The following is a 19,250-nucleotide window of genomic DNA, read 5'->3' on the forward strand; positions in this document are numbered from 1 at the left end:
CCTCTCCTTCATTCTCCCTCCTTCTCCCTCCTCTTCCTCCTCCTCCTCTCTCCTCTCCCTCCTCTCTCCCCCTCCTCCTATCTCCCACTCCCCCTCTCTCCCTCTTCCCCCCAGTGCTGGGAGTCAAATTCAGGACCTCCCACATGCTGGGCAAGTGCTTCTAACACTGAACTGCAGCCCCAGCTCCATATTAGGTGTCATTTCTGACCCTTAAAATAAAGAAAACACTCCACAACAATAGTTCAAACAATAAAAGGGAAATCAAAGTGTATCTTGAGACAAAAAAAGGAAACACACCATTAGAGAAACACAAATTAAAACAACTCCGAGATTTCATCTTACTCCACAAAGAATGACTGTCAAATAACAAATGCTGGTGAGGCTGCAGGGGAAAAGGAACCCTTCTACATTGTTGGCAGGAAAGTAAACTAGTACAGCCACTATGGAAAGCAGAATGATGTTCTCAAAAAACTAAAACCAGAAATTCTATTCAATCCAGCTATTCACCTTCTAGATATCTTCCCCAAAGAGTTAAAAATGTCATATAACAATGGCACATCCATACTCATGTATGTATGGATGTAGCTATTCATAATAGCTAAATCTTAGAAGCAGTCTACATGTCCATCATGGAGAAAGAAAATGTGGCATTTATACATAATGGAGCATTACTCTGTTATAAAGAAGGCTAAATTTGAATCTATAATGTTAAGTGAAATAAATCAGACACAAGCTTAAACATCATGGTTTCTCTTATATGAGAAACCCCAAATATAAATAAGGAGCGAAATAAAAGTCAATAGAAAACAGATACATCTTTTGCAAATGGAAAGGGAGTCAAGAGATGGAGGTGGGGAAGAGAGGGATGTAACAAGAATTAAGATATGTCACATGCATGTGCCAACTCCCCTCAATGAATGTGTTCATTAGGTACCACAAACATGTACTAATAAACCAGAAACAATAAACTGAAACTTGAGGGATGCATCCAAAGCAGACTAAGAGGGAAACTTTAGTGATATATGCTGAGAGAGAGAGAGAGAGAGAGAGAGAGAGAGAGAGAGAGAGAGAGAGAGAGAGAGGACATCTGAACAGAACCAGGAAAAAAACAATCTAAGGTCACAAACAATATGAGGAAGAAAAACAAAGCATAGAGCAAGCTGGGGCCTGTAATCCCAGAACTTGGGAGGCTGAGGCAGGAGGACCACTGCAAGTTTGAAGCCACCCTGAGCTACAGTAAATCAACGTATGGCAGTATATATAGCCATGGAAAAAGAAGAAAACAAGTCATTTGTTAGTATCCACAGCCTCTAATTCTATCTTGATCACAAAGTAGTAGTGTTCAATATTTACCTGCTAAAAAGCTTATGAAGATAACAGGCTCAATAAAGGAATGTAACTGCAACAACCAAATGTGGAACAGTAAGGGCAAGCTTTTCCATTCAAACTTTAATTATAACTTCTTGCAACGGTGAGCTTCGTTGTAACTTTTTATAAGATGTGTTCTTCCTCCTACACTGTCCTGACATTTATTTCTTTAAAAAATTGATTACTCAATACCTGATAATTAGATCCACAGTGATAATAAATGTTATATCTAAAACAGCTTAAAACACTTCCAGAGTGCCACTGACAAAGATCACATAAAAATGAAATGTGGCGCTTTCAATGCTGTCTCATGGAAGGACACGTCTTCAAAGCATCAGAGTTCAGACAAGGGCCATTTAATGGGTAGACAGATTATCAAGGTTAAAGTATTCAATGAGGGCCTTTAGACAGAGACACTCAGCGATCAAGTGGCCTACTATACCTCTTAGCTTTTCTTCCAAATACTAGATACTAAAAGAAAACCCATTTCAAAAGATTCTTAGATGTTTTCAATAGTTTCTGAGTTATATGTAGGAAGCTGTGACTTAGTTACATAGAGTAGTTAGTGTCCACCAATAAATTCAGATCGTGTTTTATATCAAAATTTAAGTTAAGAAATGATAAATTACTTGATCTTTGGTCTGATAAAGTGTCCCTCAAGTATGCTTCAGGACATTTTCTATTTTCACACCACTCATTCTAATGTTCTTCACAGGAAGAATATACAAGGACTTTCAGCAGTGAGTACACATTAGGAAAAACCTTGATATCTGGTAGATGGAGGGCTTTGTAAATGGTGGGTGGAAGCTAGATATCTTTCCCTATGTATTTGTTTGATTCTTGAATAATAAAGCTCAGCCAAGAGTATGTCATGACTGGCTAAGTCGCTTCTGTATATGTCAGCATGGTATACATCTGATGTACTGAATTAGAACTGAAAATACCAAAGATAAGCATTTAAGATCTTTGAGGTACCGTTGTGAAGAATACAACTTTAAGTTCCTAAATAATGTGTTCTGCTGTTGGCACACTTAGGGTTTTTTGTAGTAACTCTCAGAGGTTAGAGATAGTTTCCTTGCTGAGAGCTGCAAAAATTCCCAGGGAGTTTTGAAATGCCAAGTTTTTAGTTGCCAAATTTGTGGCTTCCTCAAATCCAAACTTATGATAAAATTCAATATTTTCCATCACTTCACTAACTAAATGCAGTATTGCAATAAAGCTACTGACTGAAAAGACATTATAAGTTTGCCCTGGGGATTTTTCCCAAACGCCATATAAGACAAGACATTTTTAAGTACAGAAATTGTTAACAGTGAAATCAAAATCTATAAAAAAAGAAAAAAATGTTTGGCCAACTGTAGTTATTCCATTTAATATTTGTGTTGCTATACTATCTAAACATAAAACAAGTCCTTTTAGGAGGTCCACTATGATTTCAAAAGCATCATGCCTCCTTTCCACTGAGAATGGCAAATTTCCTTCAGTTTGTTGTTTGTTGTTGTTGTTGTTCAGAAAAAGAACAGAAATTCCCTTGTCAAGTTCAAAATGCAGTTAAGGTAACTGATGGAGAAAAGAACAAACCTCATCTATTACTCCTAACACAACAGATACCCCCATAATAGGCAGTGCTTTGCCAAGATGTTTAAAGTACAAGAAGAGCAGAGTGTGTGAATACCTTGGGGATATTTCTCAAAAAATAAAGAGTAACAATCTTCCTTTTGGAAGAAAATCCACTGGACACAATTTAAGTCTGGCCATGACACCGTTCCATATTTAGTCATGATTTTTCAGTTACTGTAGTGTGACATGTCATAGTCAAAATTTCTGCATCAGCTTCATAAGGGAGGAAGTCCACAAATTCCTTTGCCAGGTTATGAGATTCACTGACAAACCTCATCAACAGAAGTAGGTGCTTCTCCCCTGCTAGATTGCTACTTTGTCGTGATAATGGAAAAGATGTCTGAATCTCTCACTTCTCCGAGAGTTTCCTTCCAAATTCAGTTCTTAGATCTCTACTATCTGTTTCTGCTGTTTTAGAACAGAGGATGTGTTAAGTTAACCTTCCTGTTTATCTGTTTTGGGAAACCACTTCTCCTAGATCTGTATAGTACTTTGTGTTGGAAAGCCAGTGTAGCTGCCTGGCCTTTTAAAAAAAAAAGATGCATTTTTTTAGCAATAAAAATTCATTACAGGAATGAATGTGGATGGTAAAGATTAATTTTTGAATTTCACAGCCATGACAGAAATGAAAGATGAGTACTAGGATCAATGTGAACATCGATCTTTGTGAAGAATTTGGTTTTGTGTAATCCAATGAAGCAGTACGAGTAAGTTAGACCTCCAATATTGTTTGCTTTCACAGGTCTATAATGACAGATCTATACTACCTCAGTCAAACAGATGGAGCAGGTGATTGGCGGGAAAAAGAAGCCAAAGATCTAACTGAGCTGGTCCAGCGGAGAATAACATATCTCCAGGTAAGAAGGTTAGGTTAAGAAGTAGATTTTGAGGACTGGGGATTTAGCTCAGTGGTGCCGCCACCTGCCTTGCAAGAGCAAGGTCCTGAGTTCGATCCCTGGTACCAAAAAAAAAAAAAAAAGAAAAGAAAAAAAAAAGAAATAGATTTCGTATGGAAAAAAAGAAAATCATAACAAAACTAAAAGTAAGAATGACTGCTTATTTGTCTTCCAAGCCCTTAGGTGTTTTGCAATTACTCATTTTATATATTTATTCAGGAACACACAGTGATGCCTTGAGTGGAATACAAAGGTGGCTAAAGCAAGGTCTCTGCCTGTCTTACTTTCCTGTTGCTGAGATGAGACATAATACCCAACACCCAACTCTGAGGAGGAAAGTTTATTGGCAGAGGAGTAAGTCTGTGACTGGAAGGCAGGAAGCAGAGGGGGACAAGGGGGAGATCCTTCCAGGCCATGCTTCCAGTGACCCAGACTTCACCTCCCAACATCATATTTAGCTATAAACTAATCCATTGATGAGCATCACACTCTCATGATCCAGTCACTTCCCAGAGCCCTGAAGCACATGAGGCTTCAGGAGACATCTAAATATAAACCATAAGGTTCCCCTAAGAGAAGCTACTTTATATATACACATACACAAAAGCTATAATGCAATTATGGATATGCTACATTTTTTATAGGAGGAAAAGAAATGAAGTATTTATTGGAGTTTTGAGAAGGAAACATCAGGGGTCATTTTGTAAATGATGTATTTTTTGAACTGAACTGTAAAGGATAGGTGGAATTTGGACACATATATAGAGGAAAAGAACAGACCAGCTGGAAAATATGATGTGAACAGTACCCCATAGCCAGGAAAAAATAGTACAGGACCCCAAATGAGAAATGAGGTAATTTGGTTTGTCTAGAGGTTTAGATTGTGTGAAAAGGAGGGATGGAGAAGAAGCCAGAAAAGTAGATTTGGAAGCGGATTGCAGAGGTTAAGCTTTATGGTATATATGCAGTAAGTGCCTCATAAAAATTTTTGTTTTGTAAACATCATGATAGTAAATAGGAAATCTTTTTTTTTTTTTTTTTTTGTACTGGGGATTGAACTCGGGACCTTGTGCTTGCGAGGCAGGTGGCGGAACCACTGAGCTAAATCCCTAGCGTAAATAGGAAATCTTAATTTTTGTATTGTAGTTCTTACTAATGTGTATATGTAGTCTTTATTTGTAAGGAAAGAATCTATTTACCTTTGAATTTTGTTTTTCTACTCAATATATTATAAGCCTTTTTCTATTTTTTTAATTACTATTACTTCTATTTTTTAAATTATTTCTTTAATTATGTACTTGAAGTACATAATGCTTATCCTTGTGTGGAGTCAGTACATATACATTTCTTTTTTCATTCTCTTTCCTTACTCTCCCTGGCCCTGCCTACATCTCTTGATCCCTTCCCATTTGAGAAAGCTCTGTCTCCCTGCTTTCTGTCATCTTTTATTTTGCTCTTTATTTATAATTTGGATTTCTCGTGTAAGAGAAATCATGCAGTATTTAAGCTTGTGTGTCTGGTTTCGCTTAACATTATGGTCTCAAGGTGCATTCCTTTTCCTAGAAATGACTCAGTTTTATCTTCCTTTATGCCAGAATAGCTTTTGAAAAGTTTTTACATGTAAGAGTGGCATGGTAACAGTGGTGCTTTATTTGATATTAATCTGAAAATAGTATTTTGGTTGAACTATACATTATTAGTATTTGAAGAGACTAAAAGCACAGAGATCATTTAAGATAAGAAAACACCATAGTGCAGGTGAGAAGTATTGAGATGTGTGACAGTTTGCATTGGAAATGAAGAAACAAAATTTGAGAGATTGGGAAAATGGAATTGATAAGCAGGCCTTTCCAAGTAGGCGAAAGAATTCAAATAGCTGGGAATGGGAGCATCATTAACTGACAAAGAACTGAGAGAATTGTGTTCAGGGGAAAACAGTGAATTGATAGAATTCTTTAAAACTGAAAAATGCTTAAAATTGAATGACATGGAATATCTTCCACTCCATCCTTTTCTAATGCTATTGATGGGATAATTTCTGTGTCTAGTAACTCTGCTTTCCTTTTAAGATTAAAAGCAAAATAGGAGACAGGTGACATGCTTTGGTATATTTTAAGGTGCAGATTTCCTACATGTACAAAAAAGAAAAGAAAAGAAAACTAAATGTTTAGAGATCATTAAAGGCCAACTTAGGGCTGGGGATTTAGCTCAGTGGCACCGTGCCTGCCTCGCAAGCACAAGATCCTGAGTTTGATCCCCAAACCGGGGAGGGGCGGGGGGGCCCACAACCAACTTGATCTTGGCATGCTAATCTTGGTCTCACACTCAGAGGAGTCTGTAGAATGAGAAATACTTCACCTCCGGTAGGGAAGAGCTAATTATCTCCTGTCAATTAGATCTTCATTCAATGGAGTGACTGTAAACACATGGTGTTGCAGAACCATCATCTTTATTTAAAATGAAAATAATAGTTTCTGAGCTTTTTCCATTCCCATATAGTCACTAAACTTTTACCCATTATATTTAAACTATAATGTAGTCGTAGTTCAACTCTCTCTTCTCTCTCTCTCTCATTTTTAACTGGCCAAGTCCTTTCACCTATAATACTGATTTTATCTTCTATATTCTGATTTATGTTCTATGTTAGAGAATTTTACTTATAATTCATGTTAATGATTTAAAATTACACTGACTTTTTAATCCTTTAAATTATAGCAAAACATTTTACTTGGACTTTAACTTAAACTTCAAATACTCCAATTTAACAAATTCTTTTATGCATTTTTTTTTCAATTGAAAAAGAAAAAGTGCCTTTTTAATATTCAAAGAGTTGTGGAAACTCAGTAGGAAAGCTATACTTCAAAAAAAATATTTTTTATTAAGTCTGGCAGGTTTTCATCATTTAAATATTTTATTATATTTTTGATAAATAATTTGTGTAATTCTGTAACTTTCAGTGATTGGTTTGGAAACTACTGATGAGGTATTTGAAAACATTTTCAGATTTACTTTTTTAAATTTTTATTTTTTATTAGTACATAATAATTACATTCCTCATGTGGAGTTGGTACATGTACATAACACGTCTTAATTCTTTTTTCATCTCCTTCCCCTCCCGTCCCCCTTCCCTGCAAAAGATCTTCTTATTTCCTATTTGCTATCTTTTATTTTGCTCTTTATTTATATTTTGGGTTTCCTCATATAAGAGAATGTGATATTTAAGCTTGTGTCTGATTTGGAATTAACCTAACCAAGAGAGTAAAAGACTTCTACAGCAAAAACTGCAGTACTTTTAAAAAACAAGATTGAAAAGGACACCAGGAAATAGAAAAATGTCCCCTGCTCCTGGATAGATAAAACCAATATTGTCAAAATGGCCATATTTCCAAAACTGATATATAGATCCAAAGCAGTCCCAATCAAAATACAAATAGCATTCCTCACAGAGCTAGAGAAGACAGTCATGAAGTTCATATGGAGCTAGAAGAGACCCAGAATAGCAAAAGCATATCTGGGCAACAAGAACAAAGCAGGAGGTATCATAATCTTGGATTTCAAGTTATATCCCAAAGCTTCAGTGATAAAACAGTATGATGCTGGCATAAAAACTGATATGTGGATCATTGGAACAGAATAGAGGTTGCAGAAATAACCACAGGCACATTCAACTATCTGATCTTTGAGAAAGGGGACAAAAACATAGGCTAGAGGAAAGATAGCCTCTTTACTTGATTTTTAATAGTACTAATGGAATTCATTATCAGCTCTGATTAACAAGAATAAGCATTTACTAAACATTAATTTTTCAAACTACAGTACAAAAAATAATCTATAGAACAACAACAAATAATCCATAGCAGTTAATTATAACAGGTTTCATTTTTCTTTTTCTTTCTTTTTTTTTTTTTTCCTTTGGTACCAGAGATCAAACTCGGGACCTTGCTCTTGTGAAGGAGGTGGTGGAACCACTGAGCTAAATCCCCGGCCCTAGGTTTCATTTTTAATCTAAGCCTTTCTTCCCACAATTTTACCATTCTTTGAATTGAGCCAATATCATAATTTCTCAGGAAAATTATACAGGTCAATTATAAGATGAAGTTTGATCTCATTTTTAGGTTTTCCTCTATTTATCCTGTGTCTTGGTTTTACTTGGGAAGAGCAATTGTGTAGAGATCCTGGAAATATTCTGGGCAACTAGACTTTAATGGGACAGAGTGCAAAGTTCTGTGTAGCGTTGAAGACCCTTGTAGCTTGCATAGCTGTATTATTTTCTCTGTAGAGCTGAAGCCCTTGTAGCTTTGTTTGCAAAGGTTAAACTGATTAATCTTATTAAAGACAACCCCAGATACGGTATTTGAGTCAAGTAGAATATATCAAGTAAATCTCCTAAGTTCATAGTCTTTATATATTTATCTAAAAAGTTCTTCACCCTTGTGTACCTGTAATGCAGGATTAAGCACCATTTTGTGCTAGTCTTTACTCTTCTGTTATATAACTCATAATAGGTAAATGCTGTTCTATTATTTGTATTTCACTACTTTTTCTTTATTTTTTCTCTTTTGTCAGTGCTGGGAATCAAACCTTGGACCTAGTTAATGCACAAATGCTGAGTAAGCACTCTACCGCTGGACCAGCTCTATAAGTTCTCTTGCTCTGATATTGATCATTAGGCTCATTTTTAAAACTGCATTTTGCCATATTTTCATTATGAGTCCACATTTTTACCACAGCATCTCATTTTCTTTTGAGTATTTTACATGAAAGAAATTTCTTTAGAGAATTTGTATTAAAGTTTCTAATCAGCTTGTATTTTTAAAATTAATTTTATTGGTACATTTTAGTTATACAATATAATGACATTCATCATTGGAAACTTGCACCTTTACATAATCTCTCTTGGTTCTTTTTTTTGACCCCCATTCCCCTGCCCTCCCTTCAACTTCTAATCAGTTTGTATTACACAGACACAGTATACTTCAGTGCCTTAGACCTTAGACTAAGTTGTTTGAAATAGTAGTTGGAAATTGGAAACTCTAGGTGAGAAAGCTACCAATTGGAGCAGATTGCTTATGGGGAAAGACATCTCTGACCTTAACTTGAATTTACCTTTTTTTCTGGTATAGCAATTTTTTTCTCTACCTAATTCCAAATTGATATTTTAAGCAAAATCAATCTCATGCTAGGAGAAAAATAATGTAAAAAGTAGCAGACAGGGTGTGTGTGTATGTGTGTGCACACGTGCGTGCACACTATTGCTGTTCTATGGGTTTTTCTTTTTTTGTTGTTAAAAAAATGTTTTGAATAGGACTTAAACTACTGGAATTGGCAGGTTATAATTTTCCTTTTTTCAAGAGAGAAAACTAGAAAATATGAAATATTTCCCTTTTTATTGAGGGTAGAGATTTGTTATCTATCCAGAAATAAGTCTTACTGGAGAAACAGAAAATTAATTATCTCCTCTATGGATTTCCTCAACTGGGAATGCTGTTTTAGAATTGAATAGGGCCAGATCACACAAGGGATATGTTATTGAAGTTATTAAACATTTTTATTGCGGAGAAACCTTGCACTTCAACACAGGATATGTCTGACCCTGTTCTTCTTTGATAGTACTTTGATATAGCTAATGCTTTAAAATATTTTTTAATGTCAGAATATAACATGAAGTTCATTTATCTGCTGGTCTGCTGACCATGAGATCAAATCAATCATTAGATATTCTCAAAAGTATGTTCTAGCAGGTGATTCAGATAGCTGAGGTATTTTTTTTCTGTGCTGTTCATTTTATTTTTTAAATTAATTTTATTAGTACATTTTAGATATACATAATGATCACATTCATCGTAGGGAATTTGTACTTGAACATAATGTATCTTGATTCTTCTTTTTGCCTATGACCATACCTCCTTGAATGCACCGGATCTCCTTTGATTCTTCTTTTTTCTCCAGTCCCCTCCCTTATCTGAGGTATTTCTGCCTAACCAAGGTAAAATCAGTAGTGATGATACTTGGAATGCATTAGAAAAAGTCATCAGTTTAACTATATTGAGATAGTAAGTATTTAAAACTGGAGTGTGAAAAGACTTAAAACCTTGATTTGAAACATTATTATTTTGAGATAAGATCAACTACAGAAAAGCAGACAGTTTCTCAGAACTCAGACTTAAGAGTAAGATAAAAAATATAAGCAATTTAAATTAAATAAGTGTCAATAAGAAGTGACACTTGGGAATGATAGCAGGAATAGTTTTCCTAAGTCAAAGATAGGTTTGCTCTACTAGAAGTTGGCCAAGAACAAAGGTGATGTTAGGAAGTAAAGAAAATGTATTGAAGGTAGTTTTCTAGTTTTATAAAAACCCACTGTAGATTGAATTCTTACAGATTTTACAGAGCCTTTGCACATGGGAGCCTGTGTCTGAATAGTTCATTAGTTCATTCATTCCTGAAGGACTAACTGTATTTGGATGGTCTGGACATTAGTTATATTGCTAGGAATAAAGTGGTGAAGCAAAGTGTGGTGTCTGCCCTTAGGAAGTTCAAAAGATAGTAACATTTTGAGTCTGATTTAATTGATTGTCTTCAAATGTACACATTGGAGAGCATGAACTCATGTGAGCACATAACACTTTTTTTAAAAAAATCCCTTTAATTCTTTGTTTTGATGTTGATATTTCTATTTGGATCTTCCTACTATTTACCATATCTTAGTGCTCTTTCCCAAACTTAGTGTGTTTTTCCAATAAGCTCTTTCATCACTCCTTTTAAAATATACTTATGGAAAACTTTAATGGATATGAAAATGAGAGACTTAGTGAACCTCTTTGTACCCATCACCCAGATTTACTATCAGTTTTGTTTCATCTGTACTGCCTCTGCTCTACCACCTCCAGGATCATTTTGAGGCAAATCTCAGATATTTTATAATTTTATTAAATATTTCAGTATAAATATACCATTTCAAAGGTAGCCACATATTGTCATACCCAAGTAATCATTCTTTAATATTTCTAAAAAAACAGTCGTTGATCAAATTTCCCTTACTGATAAACACATTTTTATGTGTCATTTAATAATGGTTATCATAATCATCACATGAATAAAATGATTTTAAGTTCTGTGTTTTTTTGCTTTCTGAAATGGAAGTATAAAGGAGACATTTTCAGAAGAAAAATTAGTATTGCCTGACTTGTTAAAAAAATAAACTATTTTAGAATAAGTTAGAGAAATGACAGATACAGAAACTAAAAGTAAAATTAGTTGAGAATAAAATAAAAGGACTGAACCAATGGATCTAAGAAGAAAAGAAAAAAATACATGTCATCTCAAGTAAAAAAGCAAAGAATAAATATCGCAGCCAGCTAATATTACCCCACTAAAAATTTGAAGTTTTTTGTTTTCCCATGTAAGTGATTGAACCCAGGGCCTTGTGCATGCTAAACACGTGTTCTACCACTGAGCTATATCCCCTGCCCCATATTTGTTCATCATTATTTAGTTGAATTTCTCCAGCTAACAGTTTCTACTTCTTATGAATATTTCTTATTTTTAAAGCACACAATCAAATATTTTGGAACATATTTTAATGTAATTATTGATTGTTGTCTTTGTTTCATAAATAATGATGTTATGAACTTAAACTGTTTACTGACCTTCATACATAACTAATAGAAACTTTACCTATTTGTATTACTTTGTTATTTAATTTGCAGACAGAACCTGGAAGAATAGTAGATCATATCTTATGTTCTCTTGTTGGTTTTTTGTTTGTTTGTTTTTCTTTTTTTCTTTTTGACAAGATCCCACTGTGTAGTCAGGCTGTCCTTGAACTCACCATGTAGCCCAGTCTAGCCTTGAATTCTTTTTTTAAAATTGTATTTATTTATTTATTTATTTATTTATTTGTTTTTGGTACTGGGGATCAAACTTGGGTCCTTGTGCCTGCACAGCAGGTGGCGAGAATTCTTTTTTAAAATTATTATTATTATTAACTTTTTATTGAGTTTGTTAATGTTACAGAGTTCTTGCACTGCCAAACCATGCCTGAGAATCCAAAGAAAGAAATGGTACAATGAACTGCCTCATCCACCCATCATACAGTATATTAAAACTTGATACGTGTGAATTTTTGTAATTTCACAACCCTAAAAAATTGTAACAGGAGCTGGAATTTAAATCTGCTGTAGGTCTTCAGATTTCCAGTACAGTGAGCCATTAAATAAAACCTCATATTCATCTCACTCCACCTCTCAATAATATAACCCCCAACAAAATTTTGTGGGACAATCCATATTTTTCAAGGAAAATATGTGACTCAGGGTCCAAGAGATTACTTGTTTTTGATTCCCAAATGAAGTCTTTGGCTTAACCAAGAATCTCTTATTTTTCACTTAATCATCCAAACTCCCCTAGCTGGCTCAGCTACTCACCCAAATACACCAGAAGGCAGCCATCATACCTGCCACCTCAAATAATATCAACATTACTGCCCACAGTGGCCAGCAGGGGCTGTGAGGAGGCACTGTGTGTGGCCCTCCTAGGAGTCTGATTACTGCTCCAGCATGTTCATCAAGACTGAAATCCTATAAGAAAATGCCCCCAACACCAGGATAGTTTTACTTACCAACCTGTTTTACTCTTGCAGTATCATGTCTACAACTCCTGCATTTGACAAAGGGATTTATTATAGAGAAACCCAGACTGCATCAAGTGGTCACTACCACTATGAAATACTTTTACTGAACCAAACATACCAGACTAGGCAAGAACTGCTAGACTATCTCATAAGTTGGAAAAAAGTTCAGTAATCCGGAAAAACTTCCTCAAGTCCCTTGTAAGAACGACTACATACTACTGGAGAGTCTGTAATCTGCAGTTACTAAAACCAGAAGTGCTTCGTCTGAGTCTTTAGTCTGCCTTTCCAAATGAACACGATGAAGACACCAAAGGTTGGTAACAGAGCTAGTTGGGAGAATTACTACATCTACAGAATTAGCTTTGAATTCTTAATGATCCTCCTGCTTCTACTTCCCCAGTACTGGATTACAGGCATGTTCCACCCCCAGTGTGCCCAGCTTCTCCTGTTAACATAATGATTCATTTGATTTTAATGGCTTCTCTTCCAAACAGAATTAATTACATTAGAATAGTACATGAATTACTATTAACACATATAAATGTGTTAATGAAAAAATGGATAATCACCTTAAAACAAGAATGAAGTCTGGAATTAACACTGTTGGAACTGGTATGTGATGGTACTCTAGCTCTGTGCTGTGCTCCTAACCATGGAACAGTGCTGGTATATTTATATATATTTCATAAATTATTTGAATGAATAAATTTAAAATCTAAGCCCAAATTGCCAGCAGAAAGGAATCTCAAAGAAGAAAAATTTAATAAAGTGTTTAACATAAATTTAAAGGCTTAGGATGACTTAAAAGTAGTCTGTTCATTGTTTTGCAATAGCTTTTTCTTTTTTCCCTTTGCTAGATTTTTTTAAAATATAATCAGTATAACAATAAACATAAATATATATATGATAAAACTTACCAAGTTATTTTATATGAATATATATGAAATGTACAATATGTAATATAATATATAATATAATATATATATGAAAACACACAATCCAAATAGTATACATATCTGTCACTCTGAACATTTTCTTCATGCCCTTTTGTATTCCTTCTATCTATTCTCAGGTCCAGCACAAATATGTTTTTCTCATAACCGATTTGTTTATATTTTATAGAATTTTATAAAAATGGAGCTATATAATTCATATTATTTGTCTAGCTTCTTGTACTCAGGAAAATTGAGACTCATCCATGTGTATATATTAATAGTTCTTTAATGTTTGAGTGGTATTAGTATTGTATGGCTATATCACAGTTTATTTTTTCTTCTGTGTTTTGATGGGCATGTGTTTGTTTCCAGTTTAGGGTCATTATGGATAAATACTCATGAACATTCATGTACAAGTGTTTACATGGGCATGTGCTTTCGTTTGTCTTAGGTAAATACCTACAAGTGGAATGGCTAAGTCATAATAACGTATGTTTAACCTTTTAAAAAAATTGTTGAACTGGTTTTGAAACTGGTTATACCATTTATATTCTGAACTTGCAGTGTATGATACCTGTTCTCCTAAATCCTCACTAATACTTGGGACAGTGAATCTTTTTAATGTTAGCCACGTATTGCTGTGTGAGCATCAGCTATTGTTGAATATCTTTCATGTGTATTCACACTTAACATGTCTCTTCAGATGTTTTGTTCATTGATTTTTGTTTGTTTTTTTTATTAAGGATGGAACCCAAGGCCTTCACACTGAAGCACATCTCCAGCTTTGCTTTGCTCTGCTCTCTTCCCTTCCCCTCCCCTTCCCCTCCCCCTCCCCTTCCCCTTCCTTTTTGACAGTCTTGCTAAATTCTCTGACTGGGCTCAAACTGGCAGTTCTCTCGCCTTAGCTTCCCAAAATGCTGGGATTACAGGTGTGCACCATTACTACTAGCTTCCTTTAAACTGGATATTTGTTTTCTTATGTTCTTTATATACTCTAGGCATAAGTTCTTTGTCTGATACATGTTTTGGAAATCTTTTCTTCCAGCCTATAGCTTGCCTATAACAGCCCCCCCCCACACACTCCACCCTGTACCAGGGATCGAACTCAGGACCTTGCATTTTTGAGGCAGGCACAGCACCACTGAGCTAAATCCCCAGCCCTTGCCTATTAATTTTACTAACTGTGTCTATTGAAGAACAAAAGTTTCTAAACTGATGAAACCTAACTTTAAAATTTGTATGTGTAGTTTTTGCTTTTATGTGTCATATTCATAAAATTTTTGCCAAATCTAAGGTAACTAGATTTTTTTTCTTTTTTTCTAGGAATTTTATAATTTAGTACTTACATTTAGGTCTGTGATTCATTTTGAGCTTTATATAAACTAAGAGTTTAGTTTCATTTTCTTGCTCATAGCTAATTGATCATGAATTATGTGTTCACTGGTTATCCTTTTCCCAGTGCCTTAGCACTTTTGTCAAAACACAGTTGATAACACCTGTGTCTTTTTTTTTTTTTTAAACCAATACCACATTGTCTTGGTTACTATAGCTTTGAGGTAAGTGATAAAAAGCAAGTAATGTGATTTCTTCAACCAAGTTTATTCCTTTTCAAAATTTTAACTACTTCGCATTTGTAATTTTTCTTTTTTGTGGGGGAGGTTTCTTCTGTTTTGTTTTTGTTTTTGAGACAGAGTCTCACTTTGTAATCCAGGCTGTCCTTGAACTTGCTTTGTAGCCCAGGCTGGTTTTGAACTTGTGATTCTTCTATCTCAGCCTCCCAAGTGCTGGGATTATAGGTGGATGCCACCATGCCTAAGTCATTTATATTTTAGAATCACCTTGTCTGAATGTTTAGAGTACATAGAAATAAAATTGATTTTCGTATTTTGACCTTACATTCTTCCACTTCTCCAAAATCACTTATTAGTTTTAGTAGCTTTCTTGTAGTTTCCATCAGATATTCTATATAGGTTGTCATGACATCTGCAAACAAATCATTTCCATTCTTGATGCCTTTGGCACTAATCTTGTTATAGTCCTTAATCTTAATTAAATAGCATAGTTTGTACAAATTTAGTTTTTCATCTATTTAAAATCCTTGCCAAAGTCTAAATTTCAGATTTTAGGTTTTCTTTTTTGGGGGGACAGGGAGGGGCTTGAGAGAGGGTCTCACTGTGTAGTTCACGCTGGCCTTGAACTTACTATGTAGCCCAGACTGGCCTTGAACTCATAGCAGTCCTCCTGCCTCAGCCTTCCTACTGCTATAATTACCATCACACCCGGCTGAGATTCTTACACTGTACTCAGTATAACTCTGTCAGAATTTTGTCATTTTTAAGTTTACACATTTCTTATATAATTGAATCCTGTTCCTTATCTGTAATAGGCTTTTACAACATCATTTCTCATTAAAAGAATATACAAGAATGCATGTGAGGTGCTTAACATATATGACCTAGAAATAGACATAAGGCAGCATTCTAGTTGCTACTCACTAACTCATTTAATCTTGAAAGGTACCAATACATAATAAAAGTTTTATTCATTTATCTTTCCTTTTTCCTCCAATCTCTTTTTAGTTGGTTATACATGATAGATTCACACGTCCACATAACATATTTGACCATTTCGCCCCACTTCCCTCTTTGCCTATCCCAGCCCCTAGATTCCTTTTTTGGAGGGGTTCAATGTATATGTTTTACTCATGTCTGTACCCCATTCCCCACCCTTATGTCCCCTCTCTCTTAATCCCTGCCTCTGGTCTCCCTTCTACTTTCTTTCACATTTTTTTTTTTTTGATCCTACATATTAGGGAGAACATGGGATACTTGTCTTTCTGAGTCTGGCTTATTTCATTCAATATTACAGTCTCCAAATTCATCCATTTTCTTGCATATGAAAGAACTTTATTCTTTACAGTCAAATAATATGTATATATATACAGTTTCTTTATTCATCTGCTAATGGTCATCTAGGCTAGTTCTACAGCATGGCTATTATGAATTGGGCCACCATAAACATGGGTATGCACCTATCTCTATAATATGTTGACTTTGTTTCAGGTATACACCAAGGAGTGATATAGATGGATCATATGGTAGTTCTAATTTAGTTTTCTGAGGACCTCCATACTGATTTCCATAGTGGCTATACTAATTTACCTTCCCACCAGTTATGTAGGAGGGTTCCTATTCCTTCACATCCTCATCAGCATGTATAGTTTTTTGTATTACCAATGGTAGCTTTTCTGACTAGGTGAGATAGAATCTCAGGGTAGGTTTGATCTTCCTCTCTCCATGACTGTCTCCTGAGACCACTGGCCAGCCAGTCACTGCAGTAGGGTAACCTTAGAGACCCTGAGGTGTGGTTGTTCTATGACTTCTGATGCCCTGGAATAGTTCAATCTTAAGCAATAGTTCCTGATTGTATCACTTTTTTATATGGTGGATACTGCAGTGGATTTCCTCTCCACAGCTAGCCTGTCATGCCGTGAGAGTCATTTTCAGAGTAAAACTTTAACTGGTTGCAGCTTACAATAACTAGATTTTTAATGGGGCTGGCACTGCGTGTTTATTACTGGGGCTGCCAGCTCTCTCAGGACTTACTTTGCGTTTGCCAAGTTCGGACCCCAACTCCAGGATCCAGGGTTAGCTGTTCAGACTGCTTCATTCTTTTCTCTGCATTGTATTTTGCTTCTTTGTGATTTTTTTTTTTTTTTTTTTTTGCTTTCTTGTAGGTGCTTTCTTAACTCCTTAAACCCTTGTTTCTCTTGCTAAGTAGTTGTTTTCTAGGTGCCTCAATTTCCAGGTCCCAGAGAAGTTGTGATTTACTGCTGGGTTCTACTCTGTCATCTTTAATCCTGTTCTTTTATCTTATAAATTCAACTTATATTTGAAATTCTTCAATTTAGGTTTACCATCTCTGCATCTACAAGTGCTAACTTCTGACTAGAACTTTCATTCTCCATTGGTCTTTAAAGTCTGCAGCACTTTTTTATATTGGTCAGCCTATAATTTTATATTACCTCTTTGTTTACTTGCTGCCTCAAATCTTTGTGTAAGTCAGCCATGCTGTAAGTATGAGTCCTGGTGACCACAGACCACTGAACAGCCTCTTTTGACTGCTCTTTTGTCTCTATTCAGTAACACTGTTTCTTCCCCTGCTCTCACACTATAATTGCTTAGCTAAGGACAGAATACCGACTGAGAATATAAAATAAATCATAAATATGGCTCAGTGATAATCTTAAAATCATGTAACAGCTTTACAAGGTATGAATCTTTGTAGTCAACTAAAATATACAGATGTGCTCTGGCCCTAGGAAATGGACATAATAGTTCTTACAGATGGATTATAGTACTGTGGAAGCACTTCTAACATGTATTGGGATGCTTGAGTGCTTTCATGTATGCCATTGTAAATTTGGCATCTAAATCTAAATTGCCAATTCTGATAGATATCAGGGGTAGGTAGTGCATGTCACTTGGCTAGGTCCTATCCTTTCAAAAACCCAACCGTGAACAGTTTGCATTAATTCTTCTTTCCCTAGAGAAAATTAAGGCATTATTATATTGGTATTACAGTAGACTTAAGGTTTCAATCATATTGATAATAGATGATGAAACAGCCAAATAATCTCAAGATTTCCTTGAAGTCTTTTAGTTGTAAACTAAGGTTTAAAAAGTCTCAGAAGCTCTAACAAAGAAAATATAAAACACAATAAGACATAGATGCTTTCCTTAGGGTGCCTAGATTTCTGCCCTTGTTGTCTAATGTTTCTTTTCCTATTTGCTGACCTGTTTTTGTTTTATTTTGTTTTGTTTCTTTTGCAGTCCTGGGGATCAAACCCGGGGCCTCACATATGCCAATCTGTTTTTATAGATTTTATTGGCCTAAATCAGAGGTCAGCCAGCTACTACCCTTAGGCCTTCAGTCCAAATATCTCTGTAAGTAAGGTTATATTGGAACCTGGCTATGACATTTGTTGATGTGTCATCTACGACTTCTCTGAGGCAACAGTCACAGTCAAATAATTTCAATAGAGGATATATGATACAACCTTCAAAGTCAGACGTATTTACAGTCTGGGTCTTTACAGACAAAAAGTTTGCTGACCCTGGCCTACTCAGGTTCCTTTGCCTGTATGCTAACTTCTGTCAGTATTATAGGTGTCAGCTCTCTGGGAATATGTTTTTATCTGCCTCAAGCCCAAATAATTATTTTGGGCCACTTGTGGGGCTAAGGATTTGTACTGCTTAGAACAGTGGGACTAAATATAAAGAGTGTGTAAGGACTCTCAGCTTGGTCATAGACTGGCTACTAGCCACTTGCCTTTAGGTCATTATTAAAAACACAAGGAGATTAAGATACAATAAGAAATAGTGTTAATGATGGTGATGCTTTTTAGTGCACAATGATAAATGCTTAAATATTGAGACCAAATCCTGATTTATTCTGAATAATAATAGATTCTACAAGAGGAGATTTGAAGCATCCGTGTTAATGAAATAAATTTTCATTTTAATTTATTTTGATTTCTTACATGCTCAAGATGGGGAGAGAATGAGGGTTAATAACAGTGTCCTTTTATTTCTCAGTGTTTTTCTATTCTATTCTGTAGTAAAATTCTAATGTCATATTTGGGCTATTGTTGTTATACTTTCACAGTAGCCCAAAAGAATAAAATGCAGATGGACAAGGAAGCATATAGAGATTTCAGTACAGAGAAGTAGAGTCTTTGCAATGAATAGAGACATGACATTATTTTTACTTCGGCTTTTTATTTTCTTCTCCCAACTA

At 35.2% G+C, this 19,250-nt stretch overlaps 1 protein-coding gene and 1 pseudogene across 10 annotated transcripts in view; one reads left to right on the forward strand and one right to left on the reverse strand.

The window, feature by feature from the left end:
* The window catches only part of Fut8 (fucosyltransferase 8), a 368,007-nt gene that overhangs the window by 241,013 nt on the left and 107,744 nt on the right, over positions 1 to 19,250 (forward strand). For 9 of the 10 annotated variants that reach the window (XM_087195286.1, XM_087195288.1, XM_004837380.4 and 6 more), the window contains one exon: positions 3,731 to 3,845. In XM_087195286.1, coding sequence (XP_087051412.1) covers positions 3,731 to 3,845 — 115 coding nt within the window. Of the gene's footprint in view, positions 1 to 3,730; positions 3,846 to 12,599; positions 12,830 to 19,250 lie in introns of those variants that run through there. The other variant, XM_087195291.1, reaches the window with a different exon arrangement.
* LOC147822744 (52 kDa repressor of the inhibitor of the protein kinase pseudogene) lies at positions 1,868 to 3,646 on the reverse strand (annotated as a pseudogene).

This window comes from Heterocephalus glaber, unplaced genomic scaffold (genome assembly GCF_053883595.1).
Source record: "Heterocephalus glaber isolate CG9 unplaced genomic scaffold, H.glaber_assembly_v1.0 deba00001608, whole genome shotgun sequence".
Classification (NCBI taxonomy): domain Eukaryota; kingdom Metazoa; phylum Chordata; class Mammalia; order Rodentia; family Bathyergidae; genus Heterocephalus; species Heterocephalus glaber.